The sequence below is a fragment of the Wasmannia auropunctata genome, unplaced genomic scaffold (assembly GCF_000956235.1).
Source record: "Wasmannia auropunctata unplaced genomic scaffold, wasmannia.A_1.0 LD336076.1, whole genome shotgun sequence".
Taxonomy (NCBI): Eukaryota; Metazoa; Arthropoda; class Insecta; order Hymenoptera; family Formicidae; genus Wasmannia; species Wasmannia auropunctata.
Window position 1 is genome coordinate 796,521 of NW_012026814.1, and position 18,432 is coordinate 814,952.

The 18,432-nt window shown below is 33.2% G+C and overlaps 5 protein-coding genes across 5 annotated transcripts; 3 read left to right on the forward strand and 2 right to left on the reverse strand.

The window, feature by feature from the left end:
* Positions 1-251: 251 nt before the first annotated feature.
* LOC105449480 (odorant receptor 43a-like) lies at positions 252-3,541 on the reverse strand. Its single transcript, XM_011688737.1, has 7 exons — positions 3,538-3,541; positions 3,136-3,405; positions 2,433-2,907; positions 1,892-1,991; positions 1,556-1,675; positions 1,008-1,163; positions 252-819 (listed from the first exon to the last, which is right to left on the reverse strand). Exons 1-7 carry the CDS (start codon positions 3,539-3,541, stop codon positions 766-768), a joined length of 1,179 nt encoding a protein of 392 aa, XP_011687039.1. The 3' UTR covers positions 252-765.
* Positions 3,542-4,646: 1,105 nt separating this feature from the next.
* Positions 4,647-7,801, forward strand: LOC105449167. Its single transcript, XM_011688170.1, has 2 exons — positions 4,647-5,030; positions 7,720-7,801. The coding sequence occupies exons 1-2, from the start codon at positions 4,806-4,808 to the stop codon at positions 7,795-7,797; spliced, it is 303 nt and encodes a 100-aa protein (XP_011686472.1). The 5' UTR covers positions 4,647-4,805; the 3' UTR covers positions 7,798-7,801.
* Positions 7,353-9,363, reverse strand: LOC105449166. Its single transcript, XM_011688169.1, has 3 exons — positions 9,195-9,363; positions 7,812-7,971; positions 7,353-7,583 (listed from the first exon to the last, which is right to left on the reverse strand). The coding sequence occupies exons 1-3, from the start codon at positions 9,318-9,320 to the stop codon at positions 7,426-7,428; spliced, it is 444 nt and encodes a 147-aa protein (XP_011686471.1). The 5' UTR covers positions 9,321-9,363; the 3' UTR covers positions 7,353-7,425.
* Positions 9,364-12,846: 3,483 nt separating this feature from the next.
* On the forward strand, positions 12,847-14,513 carry LOC105449168 (proteasome subunit beta type-5). Its single transcript, XM_011688171.1, has 5 exons — positions 12,847-13,052; positions 13,449-13,605; positions 13,688-13,900; positions 13,973-14,206; positions 14,294-14,513. Exons 1-5 carry the CDS (start codon positions 12,909-12,911, stop codon positions 14,404-14,406), a joined length of 861 nt encoding a protein of 286 aa, XP_011686473.1. The 5' UTR covers positions 12,847-12,908; the 3' UTR covers positions 14,407-14,513.
* Positions 14,514-15,094: 581 nt separating this feature from the next.
* LOC105449169 (death-associated protein 1) lies at positions 15,095-18,367 on the forward strand. Its single transcript, XM_011688172.1, has 3 exons — positions 15,095-15,348; positions 15,570-15,672; positions 17,210-18,367. The coding sequence occupies exons 1-3, from the start codon at positions 15,297-15,299 to the stop codon at positions 17,367-17,369; spliced, it is 315 nt and encodes a 104-aa protein (XP_011686474.1). The 5' UTR covers positions 15,095-15,296; the 3' UTR covers positions 17,370-18,367.
* Positions 18,368-18,432: the final 65 nt, after the last annotated feature.

Sequence of the window (18,432 nt, forward strand, 5' to 3'; positions counted from 1 at the left end):
ATGTATGTTTTCTGAATATTTGTGATGGGGAAAAAGAAAATTATGTTTTAATGCAAGGATTAACAAAAAAAATCTCGTATACAATAGAAATAAAATATATTTAAATGGTGACAAATAAGAAAATGGTTGACAAGTAACGTTTCAATAGCGGTCTGTGAGACCGCTGTAGTGGTTTAAAGGATAATAAATAAACTCTGTTCGGTTTCCCATAAATTCATACTTATGAGAATTTGTGGCGACAATGAACTTTATGTTTATTGTTATTTCTTTGTCCGTTGACATTTTCCATGAAAGAAACGAATCGTAAAATTCGCAGGACGTAATAATTATTTTAACTGTAGACAACTACACAAGAAAAATCAGGACGCTGCTGGGCACTACCATAAGATCTTTCTGGCACTTTGTTTGTAAGCCATAATTACTCCGTTTTAATGTGTTTTTATGTATTTTCACACATATGTCTTACAATATAATTATTTTCTTTATTTCATTATTATTTATTTCATATGATCGATAATTGAAAATTGTTACTTGGATTCAAGCAAAATATACGTAATCAAAATGCAATGTTAAAGTAGCGTCCTGATATATAAGAAAATATATTTCTAATATTATAAATAATTTTGAATGTATTATGTATAATTATGTTGAAAAATTTTGCATAGCATATTTATATAAACAGACTATTTTTAATTTCACATTATAGAAGTACACGCATATATACTAAATAAGCGACTACTAATTTATCCTTCAATGATGTCATCGTTAATTTTGATTGGCAAGTAACACGGATATGTAGCCTGCTGACGTTTTTAACAACTGAAACATTTGATCTTTTAATATATTAAAAGTTTAAAATATTAAAAATTTGGTAAAAATATATCTTTGAAGAATTAAAATACATGCAAAGAGAGAGAGAGAGAGAGAGAGAAACGTTTCAAAAATATTATTTGATTCGGATAAAATAAGGAAAAGATTATTGTATATTTTAAATTCACATAACTCACATTGCAAAACATGGACATTGTCATCGGAAATATTTTCCCCGCTGTAATATTGGGTGGTTTCTTTGTACGGACCATAATTAATGTCAAGTTTCTTGCTATCTTCGGCTCCAAAGTGTACCATACGTACTCATACGCAGCGCGATGTATTTTTTCAGACTAAAAAATATTTATTTTGTTTTATATATTAATTTTTGAGGTATTAATTTCTCGAATGGAAGAGAAAAAATAAGATTAATTATTTAAAATATGTTATTTTATTCAGAAAAGCATTTGATTTATTGAGAATTAAATCTATTGATTTATAATTAGAAAAAGAGAGAGAGAAAAAGAGAGTACGATTTTACTGCAAGTATAAAGACTTAAATTTGCGGTAATTTATTACACGGCTTTAATATCATATATTAAATAAAATTTATATCTTTTGAAAATTATGTGACTGTTGTTAAGTAACTTTCGTTTAGAATTAAAATTATAAAAATAGTTTAAGTTGCAGAATTAGGATATTCGTCTTTGTACTTATTATTATTTAAAAAAATCATTATACTCACTTGAGTTACGAGAAGTTCACCGACCACACAATAAAGACACGTGTGCATTAAAACGGTTCCACTTTCGCAAATATACCAAACCAATTCCACAATTGACAAGTGACCACCTTGATTAACAACCTGAATTATGTTAATTATATACATTATAATTGACATTGTATCATTTTATCGTTTTGAAAGTTATTGCAAATGATGACAAAATGGTTAACCATCTATGAAAGATGACTTTTAATCATTGATACATTTGGATAAATATCTCTTGCAACTTGTCAATTGTATTATTTAATAATTAGCGATATTTACTTTAAAATGATGTTGACAATTACTTTTACTTACATTAATTATGAGAAATCCGTGACAACAAAATAATATCCCAAAACAGAATAAAAAACCGAGCAGCATTAAATTAAATGTATTATCAATGATTTCTATAGACCTGCAAATGAAATATAATGTAAAATAAAGAATAATGCGTGACTTTTACATGTTATGTAAAACGTTGATATATTTTCTATAAAGTTATAACGAATTTTAAATTGTTCATTCAAAGGTATTTAATTCTAAATTTTAAATGGCTTATTCTCCTAAGAAATTTTTGTTATATTCTGATGGAAAAATACTATTGGACTTATAAAAAAACTATTGAAAATTATTAGAAAACTATTCAAATCCAGTATTACATACTATAACATGGTCCAATAGTTTATTCATTAATCCAATATTTTTTTCACAAGAGTAATATAAATTAAAATTGCATTTTATTTTTACAAAATCAATCTTTAGTAAAAACAATTCTTTAACAAATTTCTTTAGAGAGAAGATTAAGCCTGATAGATCTATGTTTGTACATGATTTATAAACGTTTTCGACTCAGAACCTGATCAAACGAATGTGATCTTTTACGTTGTATTTTAAAATCGTTTTGAAGTTCATGTCCTTTTCTAAATTCACTAGTCGCAAATGCAAATTCTCCATCTGACCGCATATATGTAAGATGAGAAGTCCAAGAAAGTTGTCGACTGCGGTGTAAGAAAAGCCGGATGCAGTCACTCCGATTACTTGCATCAAATATGTTAATTCGAAATTCGGGCTGCTGGATATATCATGCAGATAGTATGTTTGGATTGGCATTCCAGGCTTCCCAATCGGATCAGTGAGATTTGTCAAATGTCTGAATTGCCGGCCAAAACACAATGAGCAGAATGTTATTAGCAATATCAAAAATATCATGACTGCTCCACATATGGAAAGAAAGCGAGTGATTCTGGCTTGTTTTAACATGACAATTCGCTCCTCTTCCATTTTCGCTCTCAACCAATCTTTCACCATCATGTCAATCATCGGCGATAAAACTAGAAAAGTAATTTATATTTTCAAAATACACACGTGTGAGAGCATTATTTTCTTGTAACATTGTCTTGATATTGCATTTTTAGCTTAATTTGCGGGCATTAATAATACATTTTTTTAAATTTGTAGTTTCTCAAAAAGTAGTAAAAACATTTGCATATAATGAAATAATAAAGGAGAGAGAAGTTTTAAAAAATCTGAATTAAATAGATTGGTTAATAATAAAATACCTCTTTTCTTGTACCACATGATGAAGACTTTCAATACCGTTATCAAAAGAGGTAGAGTATATTTTAAATTATCTATCACCAGTACCATATCTCCCCATACTTTTATCAGTGCCATTAAGGCCGGAATGGTTAATACGAAAATCAGCATAATGACATTTAATAGCAACCGAAGCTTCGACAATATTTCTTCACGCTGATCTTTGCTCTCTTCCGGCCATAAACCGATAATTTTCAACATGCGACGGTTCAGACCAATCGCCCATTCTAAATCTATAAAATCAATAATGTAAATACATAAGAATCATTTATTTAAATATCAATTTATACTATAAAACTGTGTTTTTCCATAATTTTACATATTAAAATATTATAAGTAATATATTTTATATTATAAAACGCAACCCATTTTTTACAACTTTACTTATTAGCTTTACGTATTGTAAGACTTCTGAAAATTAAAGGCAATATATACACAATTATACTTTCAGTTGAAAAGCATTTAATTTTTTAAATTAAAATTAATTGATCACATATTTTTATATCACTTTTCATAAGAACTCGTGATCGACTTAAAAATCTATTGAATACATGAAAGAAAGAAATATTGAAACGCAGAATACAATGAAACATTTCGTGAATTTTGACGCTAAAATAAAAATAATGTATTTATTTTCTAATTATTATGTTGCAGGCGCAACACGAGCAAATTGATTTGATGATGACATACAAAAGTATTATTTATAATGTGATCAATAAGACATCAGTTGTTTGAAGCGTCGAAATTTAAAATGTCTTATTGCATTTCTTGCTTTCCAATATACCCTTTTCTTCCTTATTAGCAAGCATTTAATACATTAATCTTAAATTATAATAAAGATATTATTTTAAATTCAAGCTAGTTTCGTTAAAATATTTAACTAATAATAAAACGGAACACCGTTATATCCGCTTGGACGGTTGGTTAAAAGATTACTGATCTTGTTTCGTCAACGATATCATCCCCACTTTCTGAACATTATTGTCACGCATGCTTGTAACGACATTTCTCAAACGTGATACATTGCACCATCGCGCGTCATGAATATCTCAATGAGAAAGAACATGCGTTATTATCGTCTGTCAAACTGTTCATTCGACGAAAGGGTGTGTTGTATAAATTATAATGGGGAGCCCGCAAAAACGAGCATGCAAAGTTCGTTGATCGATCGAAATAACGAACGTTTTATATTGTTTCGTATTTTTTTTCCATCTTGCGGAGAGCCTCGTAATTGAAGGGTCGCGTGAACGCGTGTGTAGAGGAGAAAAATTTTTTACGCCTGTAGGAGACGAAATGAGCCAATCGTTGAAAATTTCAGAAGACCCGTGGAAAGCGCACAGCTTGTATGATACTTTTTATGTTGCTAAAAAATTCCGTCGCTGAACAAGAAGAGAATTGTCGTTCACCGGACACTTTGACGGTGCATTGTTAATGAATCTGCTGTAGCTGCTGATCGTCTTCACCAGGCAGTCGAGACGTAACCACGTAACGAGAATGATAGATAGATATACGTGATGGTGACAATTTGTCGTTGTTAACACAAGTTATTGTGAAAAATTATTATACGCGCGCGAAAATTTATAATAAATAAAGAAACTTTAAGATCGAGACATTTAAAGACATTTGGAATGCTATGCTTTTCGAATATCAGTGCTACAATTTCTTTTTCTTTTATCAAGATAATATAGTGTACGGATTATGTAAAATGCAATACAGTGTCAAGAAATGTCGTTTTTCATCTTTGGTTAAAAGATTATTGATGTTACTTCAACGATATGATCCCCACTTTCTGAACATTATTGTCACGCAATGCTTCAAACGAATTTCCTCAATTTACGTATCCACACCGTCGCGCGTTGTAAGTATTGAAGTAACCAAAAAGAACATGCGCTATTATTATCTTGTCAAATTAAGTGTTTATTCGACGAAAAGGAATGTTGTATAAATTATAAATTTTTTCAATTTCATGATAAGTTTTTTGTCCAATTTAAATAATTCTTAAATTATGGTAAACTACAAACAGAAGAATGAAAATTTAAATTTCGCCATGAGTAATAGTTCCGCATTCACAGTTCTTTTATCTATTTTTTTCTCATTAATATATACAATTTTTATCATTTGTTTAATATATTTTTAGACGCAGTTTAACAAAATTAATTTAACAAAATTAATCCACTTTTGAATGGTTGACAAATTTAGCAAATTATACATTGAAAGATAAAAGTTGTACATTTCTTAGAATAATATAATCATTGTGAAAAAAGTACATTATTTCCAGTCGTTGAAATTTAAAGTGCATTGCATCTCGTATTTCAATTTATTCCTTTTTTTACAAATAAATATTTAACACAGTTTAACGAGTGAGACAATGTTTACCATTTAATGCCGCATTTTTAATTATAAATATAGAGGGATGTTATTTTTCATCAACAATTCATCTCCATTTTTTGAACATTATTACGCATGCTACTAAAATTCAAACGTGGTACACTGCATCGTCGTAAATATTTCAGCAAAGACATGTGCTATGGTCGTCTCGTCAAAGTGTTAGTCATTCGACGAAGGGCATGTATAAATTATAATGGCGAATGCCCACGAAAACGAGTATTCGAAGTTCACCGACCAGTAGAACTGTATTTTTTTACATCGTTTCGTTTTTTTTTCTTGTGCTGCTGAAAACTTCGCAGACGGAGAGCCGTGTATGAGAAAAAAAAATTCTTAGGCTCGTAATAAAGAGAAACGAGTCAAGCTGTTGAAAATTTCACGTAGCAAGTGCACGGTTTCGTGAATTCTCTTCGCGCTGCTAAAAAATTTCGTCGCTGAGAGAAGAAAGAGTTGCCGTTCGTTGGACATTTTGGCGGTGCATTATTAATGACTGTATAGCTGCAGGCTGTTGTTTCAATCAGCCAGTCGAGGTGTAGCCACGTAACAAGAAGGATTGGAAGAAATAAGTGACAGTGACAATTTGTCAACGCTAATTCGAATTATTGTTGAAAGACATAGGTGCGCGCGTATTTATGGCTTAAATAAAAACTTCAATATTAAAACGCTTAATGTAGAAAAATTATTGTTTTTCAAATTATTAGTGTGTATGTTTGTGTGTGTGTGCCACGGTTTTCTATTATCATATGCCATACGAGCTACATATAATACGGACGAAAAATATGGAGTGTCAAAAAATGTAATTTTTTATCTTCCTATACTCTACGATAGATTTTTAGATCAAAGTTAAACAATATTTAATTACCAACTGCAAAAGGGAGAATGAAGATTAATTCTGCGACGAGATATCTGTTTTGCATATTGACGAAGCAAATAAAAAAAATGAGGATAATTTTTATGACACGTTAAGAGCTGGTTCGGCCGGATGTTGGAATATGATTCTGGCAATGTGATTTTATCCAATCCTCTTGTCTCTGTTTACGAACCTCACCAAAGGGGAGAATAAAATTTTGACGACGTCGTTAGAAGAAGAATTTCCGAGGCGCGTGTAAAATGTCCGTAACGATACAAGGTGCATCTTAAATTCTGAAGCCGCTTAAATTCTAAACGTCAAATCTTAAATTACACACAAAAAATGTTACCGAGATAAATGTTCTTTTATTCATGAAAGGAGTTAGTTTGGTTCGCATATGCCCTCGAAACAATATATTTATTCCACACATGTCGGTTTCTAATACCTTTTCACAGCAAGAAATACTTCGTGAATCGCGTTCACGGAAAAATGTTTTTGCGATGGTGTAACGTCACAAAAATGGCATTCATGAAATTTACATTTGTCACGCGTGACGATTCCGAAGCGCGGATACGTGAATCGCGTGAGTGATTTTTCAATGTCGTGCTTCTTATGCAATACTTATCACACCTTGTTCTTTCGTGGACTATTTTTAATTTACACACCTACGAATATTGGGCCGTTAACACACAGTTGATTAGTGAGAATTTATTTTTACATTCATACTGGAAGTATCAGAAAAAAATTGTTGAAGAAAAATGAAGGTAAATTGTTTTATAATACAAACACGGACACGAATTATGTATATAGGTATACGATGATATTGTTGCTGACTTATTAAAACTCTTTTATTTTATGTAGAGTCACAATCGGAGTACACACAAAAACTTATAATATTTAATAAACCTCGCGGGAAATGAAAAGGAGATGGAAAAGAGAAAAATGTAATTCTTTTTGTTTCTTTTATTTTACAAATCTGCGAGTTTTGATAAAAGCTGCTTTTTTCGCATACGATTATTTAATGCGCTGCTATGACCAATGTGAGGTAGGCTTTCGTGTTGGCAGCGAGGCGAATATTGACGGTGCTTTTGCTTGATCCCAGCGTCGTCGGTTGATCGCATACTACCGCGTAGCTGCCGCTGCTGTTTATCACACTAAAGTAATGGATAGTTTGTCCTGCACAAGGAAGAATATTTAAGATCACTAATTGCTTACCAGAAACCGTATTTAATGTTCTTTAATTATGTATACTTGACTAATAAATTAATAAATGTTATATTAATAATTGACTGTATGCTTTTATCTCATTTAGGAGCATCATTTTCCTCAATTTTTTGGCGCATACGCTCAACGTTCATGGCAATCGGAACCAAGTTACATAGACGTTTGATAATGTTTCCTTACTATTAGGGAGAGTCACCGATAAGGTAATTGAATGAACAGCGTTTGTTGGATTGTTAACGTCGATGTCTCGGCGGAAGACTATTTCGTCGGGATATCTTGATCCAACTTCAAGATTTCCGATGAATCCAGCGGCAGCATGTGCTTCGGGCACGAAACTTTTCTGTACAAACATAATATATAATAAGGTATAGATTTTTCTAAGAAATTTTTCCAACAATACTCATCAGCAGCAAAACTTTCTTTTATATTTTTATAGGAAATGGATATACATAACATGTATACGGATATAACAAATGGATATATGTATATAGCAATATTTAAATGTACAATATATAAAAATATTTATCTACATATTAGATTATAATTAATATTTAGATTATAACGATATAATATTTAATTAATTTTTATATAATAAGTCTCTCTATAGAGAGACTATAGATAGGATACATATCTATAGATTCCTCCCTAGATCTCGTGTCACAAGAACTGATAACAATGTGTATAAAAATAAGAATTTAAATTGATACATGTCGTTTTCTTCTGTACAAAATATATTAAAAGTAAAATAGATTTATTTTTAATATATTTTGTACAGAAGAAAACGATATGTATCGATTTGAATTCTTATTTTCATACACATTGTTACCAGATCAATTTCTGGACTTTAACTTCAAAGAAATTGACATAAAAGTTTTTAATGTGTATCTTACAGTTTGTACGTTATACTTTTTCAGTGAAGATTAAATTTAATTTTAGAATAACATATATATCAGATTATTTAATTTAAAACAAAAATAAATAAAAAAAAGGGCATTAAGAGTCAACACGCAGAACTCGTTGCGTAAAAATTTTCCATAAAAATTATATTCAGAATGTTGGCATAATTTACATTTTCTTACATATCTCTCGTATATTTTGGCCTTCTTCAGGCTTTTTGCAGCGATGAATACAATAATAAAGTTACTCTGAAATCAAAATTATTCCGCTCCTAAACATTGCAGAACATCGTGACGTTTAGGAGCGGAATAATTTTGATTTCGGCGTAATTTTATTATTGTATTCATCGCTGAAAAAAGCCTGAAGAAGGCCAAAATATACGAGAGATATGTAAGCAAATGTAAATTATGCCAACATTCTGAATATAATTTTTATGGAAAATTTTTACGCAACGAATTCTGGTGTTGATTCTTAATGCCCTCCTTTGAATTATTTTTTATTTAATTTTAGAAAAACTTGTAATTCGTATCAGAATTCAGGATAGAATTCTATTTATAATTATACGTATCACACGTGTCGTACAAAAAATTAGAGATATATGTACACATGCACAAAACATCAAAAATATTACTCGAGAAATATATATGTAATAAATTATTAGCTCACCAACGCCGTTTTGGGCACGATATCCTCCTCGGTAAAGACGACATTCTTCGTCTGCGACAGGTCGAAGGCGGTGGCCGCCTGCAGGAAGCCTAGAACCGCGAGCGCAACGACGATCGGACGCGACATTTCGATACGGTTTGATCGGATCGCGAGGTGTGTCCGTCTCTTTTATAGGGCGGCTCGAGTGATGCGCCAAGGTGAGCGTGCCTTATCTGCACGGCTCTTTTATGATTTCCCCATCGACGATGGCCCTACCGCGCGCGCGTTTCTCCCCCGCGGAATACAAATAAGAAAAACGCGAACGCGATGGAGGCACGTATGTACATATGTATGCCGTCCGTCTGGTTCGCGGGGCCGTTCGTGGTCGACGAATTCTCGCGGACGACCCTCGAAAAGAGTATCGGCCGTACGATTGGTATTCGAGACGAGCGTTTGATGCTCCAGGTGCCAGTAATAAAAATACGCTGTTTTTTTTTATTCGAGTCCTTATGGAAGCTATCCGCGTGACTACGGCGAAAAAAAAGCGGAGCTTTCAGAGTCTCACGATCGCTTATTCTTTGAACTCGCGAGCTTATCGATTCTCGGAGAACCTTTTTTACCTTCGATCGTAAAAAACTGAATGTAAGGAAAAAATATTGAAAATGTAAAGATTTATAATTGTATTCCCAAAATAAAATTATTAAATATAATGGTGACATACATAAATATGTATATATAAGGAAGCATATAAAATTTGATAATATCATATCTTGATATAGATGATCACATAACATATATAATCGGACGAAGTATTTGATCATATATTCGATATAAGAATTTTCAAGTGAAATCAAATATAATATTGATTACATCTGTTTTTACCTTTAATATACTCGTACGGAAGAAAATGATGTAGGTCGATTTGAATTTTATAAATAGATATCGTTATCATTCTATATAGATAATCTATGGAGAGACTTATTTATATATAAAAGTTAATTAAATATATCATTACAAAGTAAATCTAAATTAATATTATAAGGATAAATATTTTTATACATTTAAATATTATATACTATAAACATCCACTTTGCTGTCAAAATATAAACAGACAAAAAAAATTTTTAACAATTTTATATAATTATATATATGTCAAATACGATTATACATGAAATTATATAAAGTCATATAAAAAAATAATAAAAGTTATTAAATTGTATATAATTATATATAAATTTATTTGGCTACTTAAATCGTGTATTTTACACACACACAAAATGCACAATTTGAGTAACCAAATAAAATAACAACATATAATAAAATCAAATAAAAAACTATATATATATATATTCGACCATTCGACTACGAGGCATATTGAATTAGACGTGTAACCAAGTAAAAAAAAAAGAAATATATATATATATATTTATTTGTTACACGGTCTAATTCAATATGCCTCGTAGTCGAATGGTAGGACGCCCAAGCACCAAGATTCAAGTTCGAATCGTAACTGAGATGATATTTTTCACAATAAATTCTTTTTACATGTTTGAGGAGGATTTATAGATGCTTGTTAGTATCAAAAGTATTAAATTGCTTGTCAATTTAATTTGTTACAGTGAATTTCGACTACATGTAAAGAACTGTGTTTTAAGACCACAAAAAGTGCGACGTGCAGTTTGCGTATGGCTGGATATTGTAACAATAAAAATTATTATACACACTAACATTCTTGTCGGCTCGCATTGGTATTATTTTGTTATCTCTGATTTATTCTTGGAAGCTTGTGAAAACTGTGATAACATCTTTTTTAACGTATAAATAATAGTAAGTAGAATTAGACTGCATACTTTTTTAATTTACATACATGTTTTAAGTAATTCAAATGTGTTCGATTCAATTATTATAATAAAAAAATTACATCCAAATATTTAACGTTTTTAAAAATTCTTTTATAATCATTTTGGCAAAAGCATTTTTATTAAATTTATTTTCGGTTTTAATATAACAAAATCAAACTTTCAAATGGAACATTTCAAACTCAGATTATACCCTCGGAGATACATACTGATGATATAAGATATAGTAACTTGCTAGATTATTTTTGATTTTACGAACTTTATCAATATTAATTGTTTCCTGTGGATAAGATAATAATAATATCATCAGTAAGATAATAATAATATCATCAGTATAAATAGTATCTAATTATGTAAAATGTGTTAAAAACATCTTTAAAATATGAAAAATTAAATTTTATGTCTAAACTAAAAATAAGATGAGAAACGCCAAATACAGTCAAAACGAATCTTACAATTCGTGCTTTAATAATATTTTGTACAAATCTTATAACTTTCAGTTCAAGTAAACAGTGTTTTGAATATAATTGTCAGTCTTGAAATAGAACTCTAAATTGAATCCGAAATACATAATAACGTTGCAAATTAAATTGACAAGCAATTTAATGATCGATTTATTGAGGCTAATAAGCATTTATTAAAATCTGTAATTTATTGTGAAAAATATTATGTCAGTCAGAATCCTGATAAAAAATTATAAAAAATTAATTTGATTACTTTGATAGTTCTCATTGTTAAAAATTTTACGATTTTGGACAACTTTAATTAAACTCCAATCAATTTATTAAGTAATCTTTGTATTATTTTTATTAACATAAATAGAATAATTAATCTTCTTTCTGTTGTTTAACATATAAAAAGAAAGATTATCCAGAAATCATTGATCGAATCGATGTCGTTTAACATTGATTCTACTAATTATTTCTAGCGGACTAAATTAAGAACGATGAATTGTATAATAATTTGAACTTTTACAACAATTAAACTATTCTTTCCTGCAATTGACTCTATATATTTTTTTCGGAATGGGAAGAAGGAAGAGTCTCTCAATTTGATGTTATAAGAAATACATAACGTTGCAAACTAAACTGACAAGCAATTTAATGATCGACTTATTGAGGCTAATAAGCATTTTTAAAATTCTGTAATATAACTTATTGTAATAAATATGTCAGTCTTAATCCTGATAAAAAATTATAAAAAATTAATTTAATTATTTTGATAGTTCTCATTGTTAAAAATTTTACAATTTCGGACAACTTTAATTAAATTCCAATCAATTTATTAAGTATAATCTTTGTATTACTTTTATTAACATAAATAGAATAATTAATCTTCTTTCTGTTGTTTAACATATATGTAGAAAGAAAGATTATCCAGTCAGAAATCATTGATTGAATTGATGTCGATTAAAAATTGACTTTTATACTAATTATTTTTAGCGGACTAAATTAAGAACGATAAATTGTACAATATTTTGAACCTTTACAACAATTAAGCTATTCTTTTCTGCAATTGACTCTATATATTTTTTGGAATGGGGGGGTTTCTCAGTTTGGCATTATAAGCTGGACCCCTCATTTTAAGGCCCACTTTGATCAACTCCGATTAATTTAATCGGACGATTAGTCCGTTAGAATTGATCAATCACACTTGTCATTTTGCTTAACAAGAAATGCGATTGATCAATTCCAATGGACTAATCGTCCGATTAAATTAATCAGAGTTGGTCGAAGTGGCCTTATAATAGGTGTGATATTCTATTCTATTTAATTCTTGAGCGCGCGCTGACGTGAGCGCAAGCGCCTTCTACTGGAAGCGAACCGAATCGAATCGAAACGATGACAAGCAGTCGACGGTCAACACTCGTGTAAAAATGGCGCTCGCCGACGTTTGTGGCATCAACTCCTCCATCGATTTCGGTTATTCGCGAGAAGAAGAAAAGATCACGAGCCAGGTCGAGACGTATACCAGAAATTTCACCAACAACCTGCAACTGGCGGTGCCGCCATTCATAAACGTAAGTGTGCAACGGCGATCATGATTCAAACTTGCAGCATCATGCCAATCACACGTATTTCGCGACACTCAAATTACATTTACAATCCGTCAAATTATCATGCACAATTGTTAATCACGTCGCTGCAGTTATTAATCGATATACTAATCGATAATAATTAAATTCTTTGACATCTTTTACGATTTTCTTTCAATATATAAATATTGCATATTTCTAGGTTATTTTGCTGCGAAATTAGGATAAAAATCATTCTCTTTGAATTAATAACAGAAGCCAGATTCCTACAGAATTATATTTTATTTTATACTTAAGTGCTCCTATGTTAAAGTGAAATATCTTGTAATCTTGAAGAGTTTAAAAATTACCTTAATTCTTTATACGTATCTCTTTGTATAGCCAGCTGAAACTCTTGGTCGTATAGCTCAAGGCACTGATGAAACTGGAAAAGGTCTGAAGATCAAATTCGATCATGGTACCACAACTTTGGGCTTTCAGTATCAGGGCGGCATCATTCTGGCGGTGGACTCGCGTGCAACTGGAGGACAGTTTATTGGTAAGGCGTATTGCATATCTCAACTGTTAAATTATTTATATATTTATGACAAAAATCGACTGACTCTTATCTCGTTCCTTAGGCTCGTCCACCATGAAGAAGATAGTAGAGATTAATGATTATCTTCTTGGTACTCTGGCCGGTGGCGCTGCCGATTGCGTTTATTGGGATCGAGTGTTGGCGAGGCAGTGCCGCATGTACGAACTCAGAAACAGAGAGCGCATCTCCATCGCGGCAGCGAGTAAACTCTTGTCGAATATGATTTACAATTTCAAAGGAATGGGACTGAGTATCGGTAAGATACTCTGCAACTGAGCATTTAGATGTGCATAGGATATGTGAGGATTCACATATGGCAATCTCGCAGGTATGATGCTGGCTGGATGGGACAAGCGCGGTCCTGGACTTTACTACGTCGATTCCGAGGGCACTCGTACTCCGGGGAAGGTTTTCAGCGTCGGTTCTGGCTCCGTGTTCGCGTTCGGTGTACTGGATTCCGGTTACCGATGGGACTTGACCGATGAACAGGCCTATGAACTTGGAAGAAGATCGATTTACCACGCCACACATAGAGACGCCTATTCTGGCGGTATCATAAGAGGTCGGTTACGAAATATCCATATAAGAGGTATTGTAGCGTGATTTTATACAATACTGCAATGCCTTAGATATACATTTTACTTTACAGTGTATCACATGAAGTCAACCGGATGGGTGCACATCTCGGACGAAGATTCCAAGGATTTGCATTATGCGTATTGCGATGAGAAATTAGCAGGAGCATCGAGCACCTCCTCCTAGATTTAATTATTAAATATATACATTGTATGTGCAGATTAATCGTTTATGCAATAAAACGAAATAATTTCTATTTGTGTAATTTATAATAAATCATCATGTAAAAGAGAGAAGATTTATATAACGCTTCCATTACTATTTTACACTCTTAAAACGTTGCAACATCCATTTGTCGTGGTAATCAATATCTGATAAATAATATTAATAATTTGACTTTCAGTTTTGTAATCGAAATTAATCAAATATCTAAATTTCTAACAGTAAGACGTTACAATTATAAAAGAACTCAGAAATTATTAAATTCATATTTTGTGATGTAAAAATATAAATTAGTTATTAAATATAAATGTTAAAATATAAAACTATTAAATTCATATTTTGTAATGTAAAGATATAAAGAGCACAAATATTTCAGTACCCTGACAAAATGTTTTGTAATTTTAATAATAAATATACATATAGATTAAACATACACATAAAAATAATATTCAAGAAAATTAAGTGCGAATTGCACTTAATTTTGCCCTATATTTCTTATTAACGTAGATCGTTACTGCCGCGCATATGCTCGCCGTCGTGCGTATGTATTCGAGACAAGGAAGGCAGAGACCGCGAGAGCATATAAACGGCACGTATATGTGGCAACCCCTTCATCTCCCCTCCCATCATTTCGCATTCGGCAGCGCGACGCGCACGACGGCGTCGCGTCGGAACTTCGGAGTTGAATGCCGCTATCGGGCGAGAGAGAGTGCGAGTCGTGAGAGGAGAGCCACGTTAGTGCGCGTTCAGCGACTTCAGCGTTGGCGTTGCAGTGTCAACACAATTGAGCGGTACTCGGTAGCATATTGCGACGGGAATTCGATCGAGGCTCTGATCGACACGAGGACAGCGGGATGTCAAGCGGCGCGGACGAGTGCAGGCTGAAGGGCGGTCATCCCCCGGCAGGTTAGCACGAGATCTCCCTCGTCCCCGCCCTGCGGAAACTACGCGGGAAGACGGGATTAGGGCCGCGTACGCGGCCCGACACGGGGCTGCGACGTGCCACCTGTCGATCGCGATTTCCAAGGTCGGCGGCCTTTCGCCCGAGCTCTTCCGTTACTTATTCCCAAGTTTCCTAATGCCGCGCCGCGCGTCTCTCGCGCGACTTTTGCCACTTTTTTTTTCAGTCAAGGCGGGCGGCATGAGGATAACGCAGCACAAGACGCCGAAGGACGAGCGCGAGACGAAGCCGTCCAGCAAAGACGTCGAGGAGAGCAGGCCGTCCAGCAGGTGAGGTAGATCCGCGATCTCGATATGCCGCGACGAGATCCGTGACGTGCTAAAAAGCCTTCGTCCCGATTGGGTGATCCGCGGTTTCTCTCGTTCTCGCGGCGGCGTCGAAAACACGCAGAAACGGCCGCAGACGGCGGCTCGCCGCACGTAGGATCGGTTTGAAGAGATGGCACATGGCGAGGACGGGTCGGACATGAATGGAAAGATTTAAACGACGTCCGCGGATTGAACTCTTCGGCAATCTGATACTCATGATCAATACATATGTAGGCGTATTTAATTCTGATATTCCCACGATAGATGTAGTTTATTTATTTTATACGATTATTGTTAAATTTTTACTGTCTGTCACTTCAGCGACAGTGAAAATATTAATCGATCTTTGCTTCTGGATTATTTTTCTCTTTAATCAATAAGCCTAAGAATCAATCAATTCGATATTCTCAGATCAATCTATATCAATCGATAAAATAATTATTTGAAACGATTGATAAATAACACATATTTCTTTTTATATAATCATGATCTTTTATTGCCTCTATAAATTCTTTAAAACTATGTATTAAGTTGTTGCTTATATTTCTAATAATTTACATAATTATTCCCCCTGGGCCTCCGCAGTTACGAAACCGATCCTACCTACGTACAATCCGGCTCGCGATATATCAGACGTATAAGTACATCGTCTGTTTTTTCTCTCTTTTTTTTATATTCTTAGATACGAAGTGAAAGAATTGCAAGACATAAAAAATTTAGCGCGACTCTGAGTCGCTTAATCCATTCCTGCACGACGCCAATTTCTGACGATAAGCATAATTATCGGCGCTTCGCATTTACATAACACCAGTGTTGCGCAATCGAAAATAAACGTGAGTAACATCTGAAAAAACATTTACACAGAGAGAGTCGAAAATATATTTATACGAAGCGCCAGACGAAGATAGACGAATTTAAGTATAATTTGACGACTCTAACCACACGCAGTGCGAAATCTCAAAATATTCCTCTGAGCTTGTAACGGCAAATAAAAATCATTTCCTTCCATTTCTGAGTTGAGAAACATGTAACATATGTTTTCGAGATAATTTTCTAATTCGGTGACATCAATCACTGTTTGCAACTGATAACGATATATCATATCATTCGTAAAATGTTTGCTTAGCAAAGCATGATACCTTTAGTCATCCGGTATTAAATCGTCGCAGATATCAGTGCATCGCTATATCGGTGTTGTTTGCGACAAAAATATCGAAGAGACAAAATAGTGTGTCCCCAATCTTTTTTTTCAAATATATATATAAATATATATAAATATTTGAAAAAAAAAGATTATATATATATATAAAAGTATATCACAAATCAGTATATATCGGTTGCTCCAGAATTATTTTCAATTACTATTAACATTTTCGAATGCACTTTTCATATAATATACGTACAATTGTCAAAAGCAACGCAAAGTTATCCATAATACAGTGTTATCCTATCCTCAGTCGTACATAGAAAATGAGAAGAGAAATTCTGATGTTTGCAGTCCGCCGAAGACGATAATGATCAGCGGCGCCCCGGCCAAAGGCAACGCAGATTTCCCGCCGGAAGCGGTGCAACACTTCCACGAGAAGCCTGCACCGACGCACGACGCACGGCCGGCGCATTGTTCGCGTCCCATTATCATTCAGCAGCCCAGAAAGTGAGCCGTACTTTGCGAGCTGTCCGCCGTACTAGTGGACCTTGGTCCACAGTCACCCGTTAAATTTACAAGGAAAAAAAAAAGAAGATTACAATTATACAGATACATATATATATGGGAGATAGGTATATATTATATACATAAGCGTACTTAAACAAGTTTTTAAAATTGAAGAATTTAAACTTTACGCGGCAGCGTTTGCACCGCTCGATCCTTGATCCTTTAATCGATGATTATGATCCTTTTTTCTAATAAGGCACAAGAAAATTGTAAATTTGGTTCAGAGAAAGAAAGCCGGGATAAATTCACGATTGCGAAAGCTATGAAAGATGTTAACGAGCTGGGACGGGGGTCCATTTTTGAGAATGAAGAACGGGCAGGACCCGCGTAAACCGATCGGTTAAAGGATCGAGGAAGCTCGATTTTTCTCGTACGCTGAAATATTAGATGACCTCAGAGATATTACTATATATCGTTGTTAAAAACAAAAGGGAAAAAAAAGTTTATTTTTAACGCTATGAGATTTCTTGTATCGGCATTTAAGATTCTAACGTACGCGGGCTTTCGCGAGTACGTCTCCGACTCGTTATCGCACGTTTCATCTTATCGTTCCTCTTATACCAGACACGATACGTTCGCTATGATTGCATTACCTACGATCAAAGTATTGTTGTAACGTAGTTACACGATACTATCACTATTTTGGGGACCAGTACGTACTGCGACTCATGACGGAACTTTCACATTCAGTTGCATTCTCAACTTTCGGATCTTTTTTACTTTTCTCTTTGTATCTGTCTGATCATAGCATGGAAAATCAGCCGTGTCAGTATCGCTTTGAATTTCAGGGAATCGAAATACTTTGTTAATGTGAATTAACGTTAACACAAGTTAAATGTTAATATATATACGTTCATGTAAGCGTGTAAATGTCGAGCGAGATTCGCAGTTGGCGAACAGTTTGTATAACATTTGAGAGGGAATAAACATATATGTACATAATCCTGTGGATTGTGCCTTAATTATCTTCTTGTGTCGAAATTATTACTCATAAAGTAATGTAGTAA

What these genes read in the sequence shown, in the direction of transcription:
- LOC105449480 (XM_011688737.1), bottom strand. An exon ending in GATCACATTCGTTTGATCAG is followed by an intron (nt 1,992 to 2,432) that starts GTTCTGAGTCGA and finishes TTTCATTTGCAG; the next exon opens with GTCTATAGAAATCATTGATA. An exon ending in GTGAACTTCTCGTAACTCAA is followed by an intron (nt 1,164 to 1,555) that starts GTGAGTATAATG and finishes AATATTTTTTAG; the next exon opens with TCTGAAAAAATACATCGCGC.
- LOC105449167 (XM_011688170.1), top strand. Translation starts at nt 4,806, where the DNA reads ATGCTTTTCGAATATCAGTGCTACAATTTCTTTTTCTTTTATCAAGAT. An exon ending in TATCCACACCGTCGCGCGTT is followed by an intron (nt 5,031 to 7,719) that starts GTAAGTATTGAA and finishes TATCTCATTTAG; the next exon opens with GAGCATCATTTTCCTCAATT.
- LOC105449166 (XM_011688169.1), bottom strand. Translation starts at nt 9,320, where the DNA reads ATGTCGCGTCCGATCGTCGTTGCGCTCGCGGTTCTAGGCTTCCTGCAG. An exon ending in TCGTGCCCAAAACGGCGTTG is followed by an intron (nt 7,972 to 9,194) that starts GTGAGCTAATAA and finishes ATGTTTGTACAG; the next exon opens with AAAAGTTTCGTGCCCGAAGC. An exon ending in ATCGGTGACTCTCCCTAATA is followed by an intron (nt 7,584 to 7,811) that starts GTAAGGAAACAT and finishes TTCCTTGTGCAG; the next exon opens with GACAAACTATCCATTACTTT.
- LOC105449169 (XM_011688172.1), top strand. Translation starts at nt 15,297, where the DNA reads ATGTCAAGCGGCGCGGACGAGTGCAGGCTGAAGGGCGGTCATCCCCCG. An exon ending in GGGCGGTCATCCCCCGGCAG is followed by an intron (nt 15,349 to 15,569) that starts GTTAGCACGAGA and finishes TTTTTTTTTCAG; the next exon opens with TCAAGGCGGGCGGCATGAGG. An exon ending in GAGAGCAGGCCGTCCAGCAG is followed by an intron (nt 15,673 to 17,209) that starts GTGAGGTAGATC and finishes TGATGTTTGCAG; the next exon opens with TCCGCCGAAGACGATAATGA.
- LOC105449168 (XM_011688171.1), top strand. Translation starts at nt 12,909, where the DNA reads ATGGCGCTCGCCGACGTTTGTGGCATCAACTCCTCCATCGATTTCGGT. An exon ending in CGGTGCCGCCATTCATAAAC is followed by an intron (nt 13,053 to 13,448) that starts GTAAGTGTGCAA and finishes CTCTTTGTATAG; the next exon opens with CCAGCTGAAACTCTTGGTCG. An exon ending in TTCTGGCGGTATCATAAGAG is followed by an intron (nt 14,207 to 14,293) that starts GTCGGTTACGAA and finishes TTTACTTTACAG; the next exon opens with TGTATCACATGAAGTCAACC.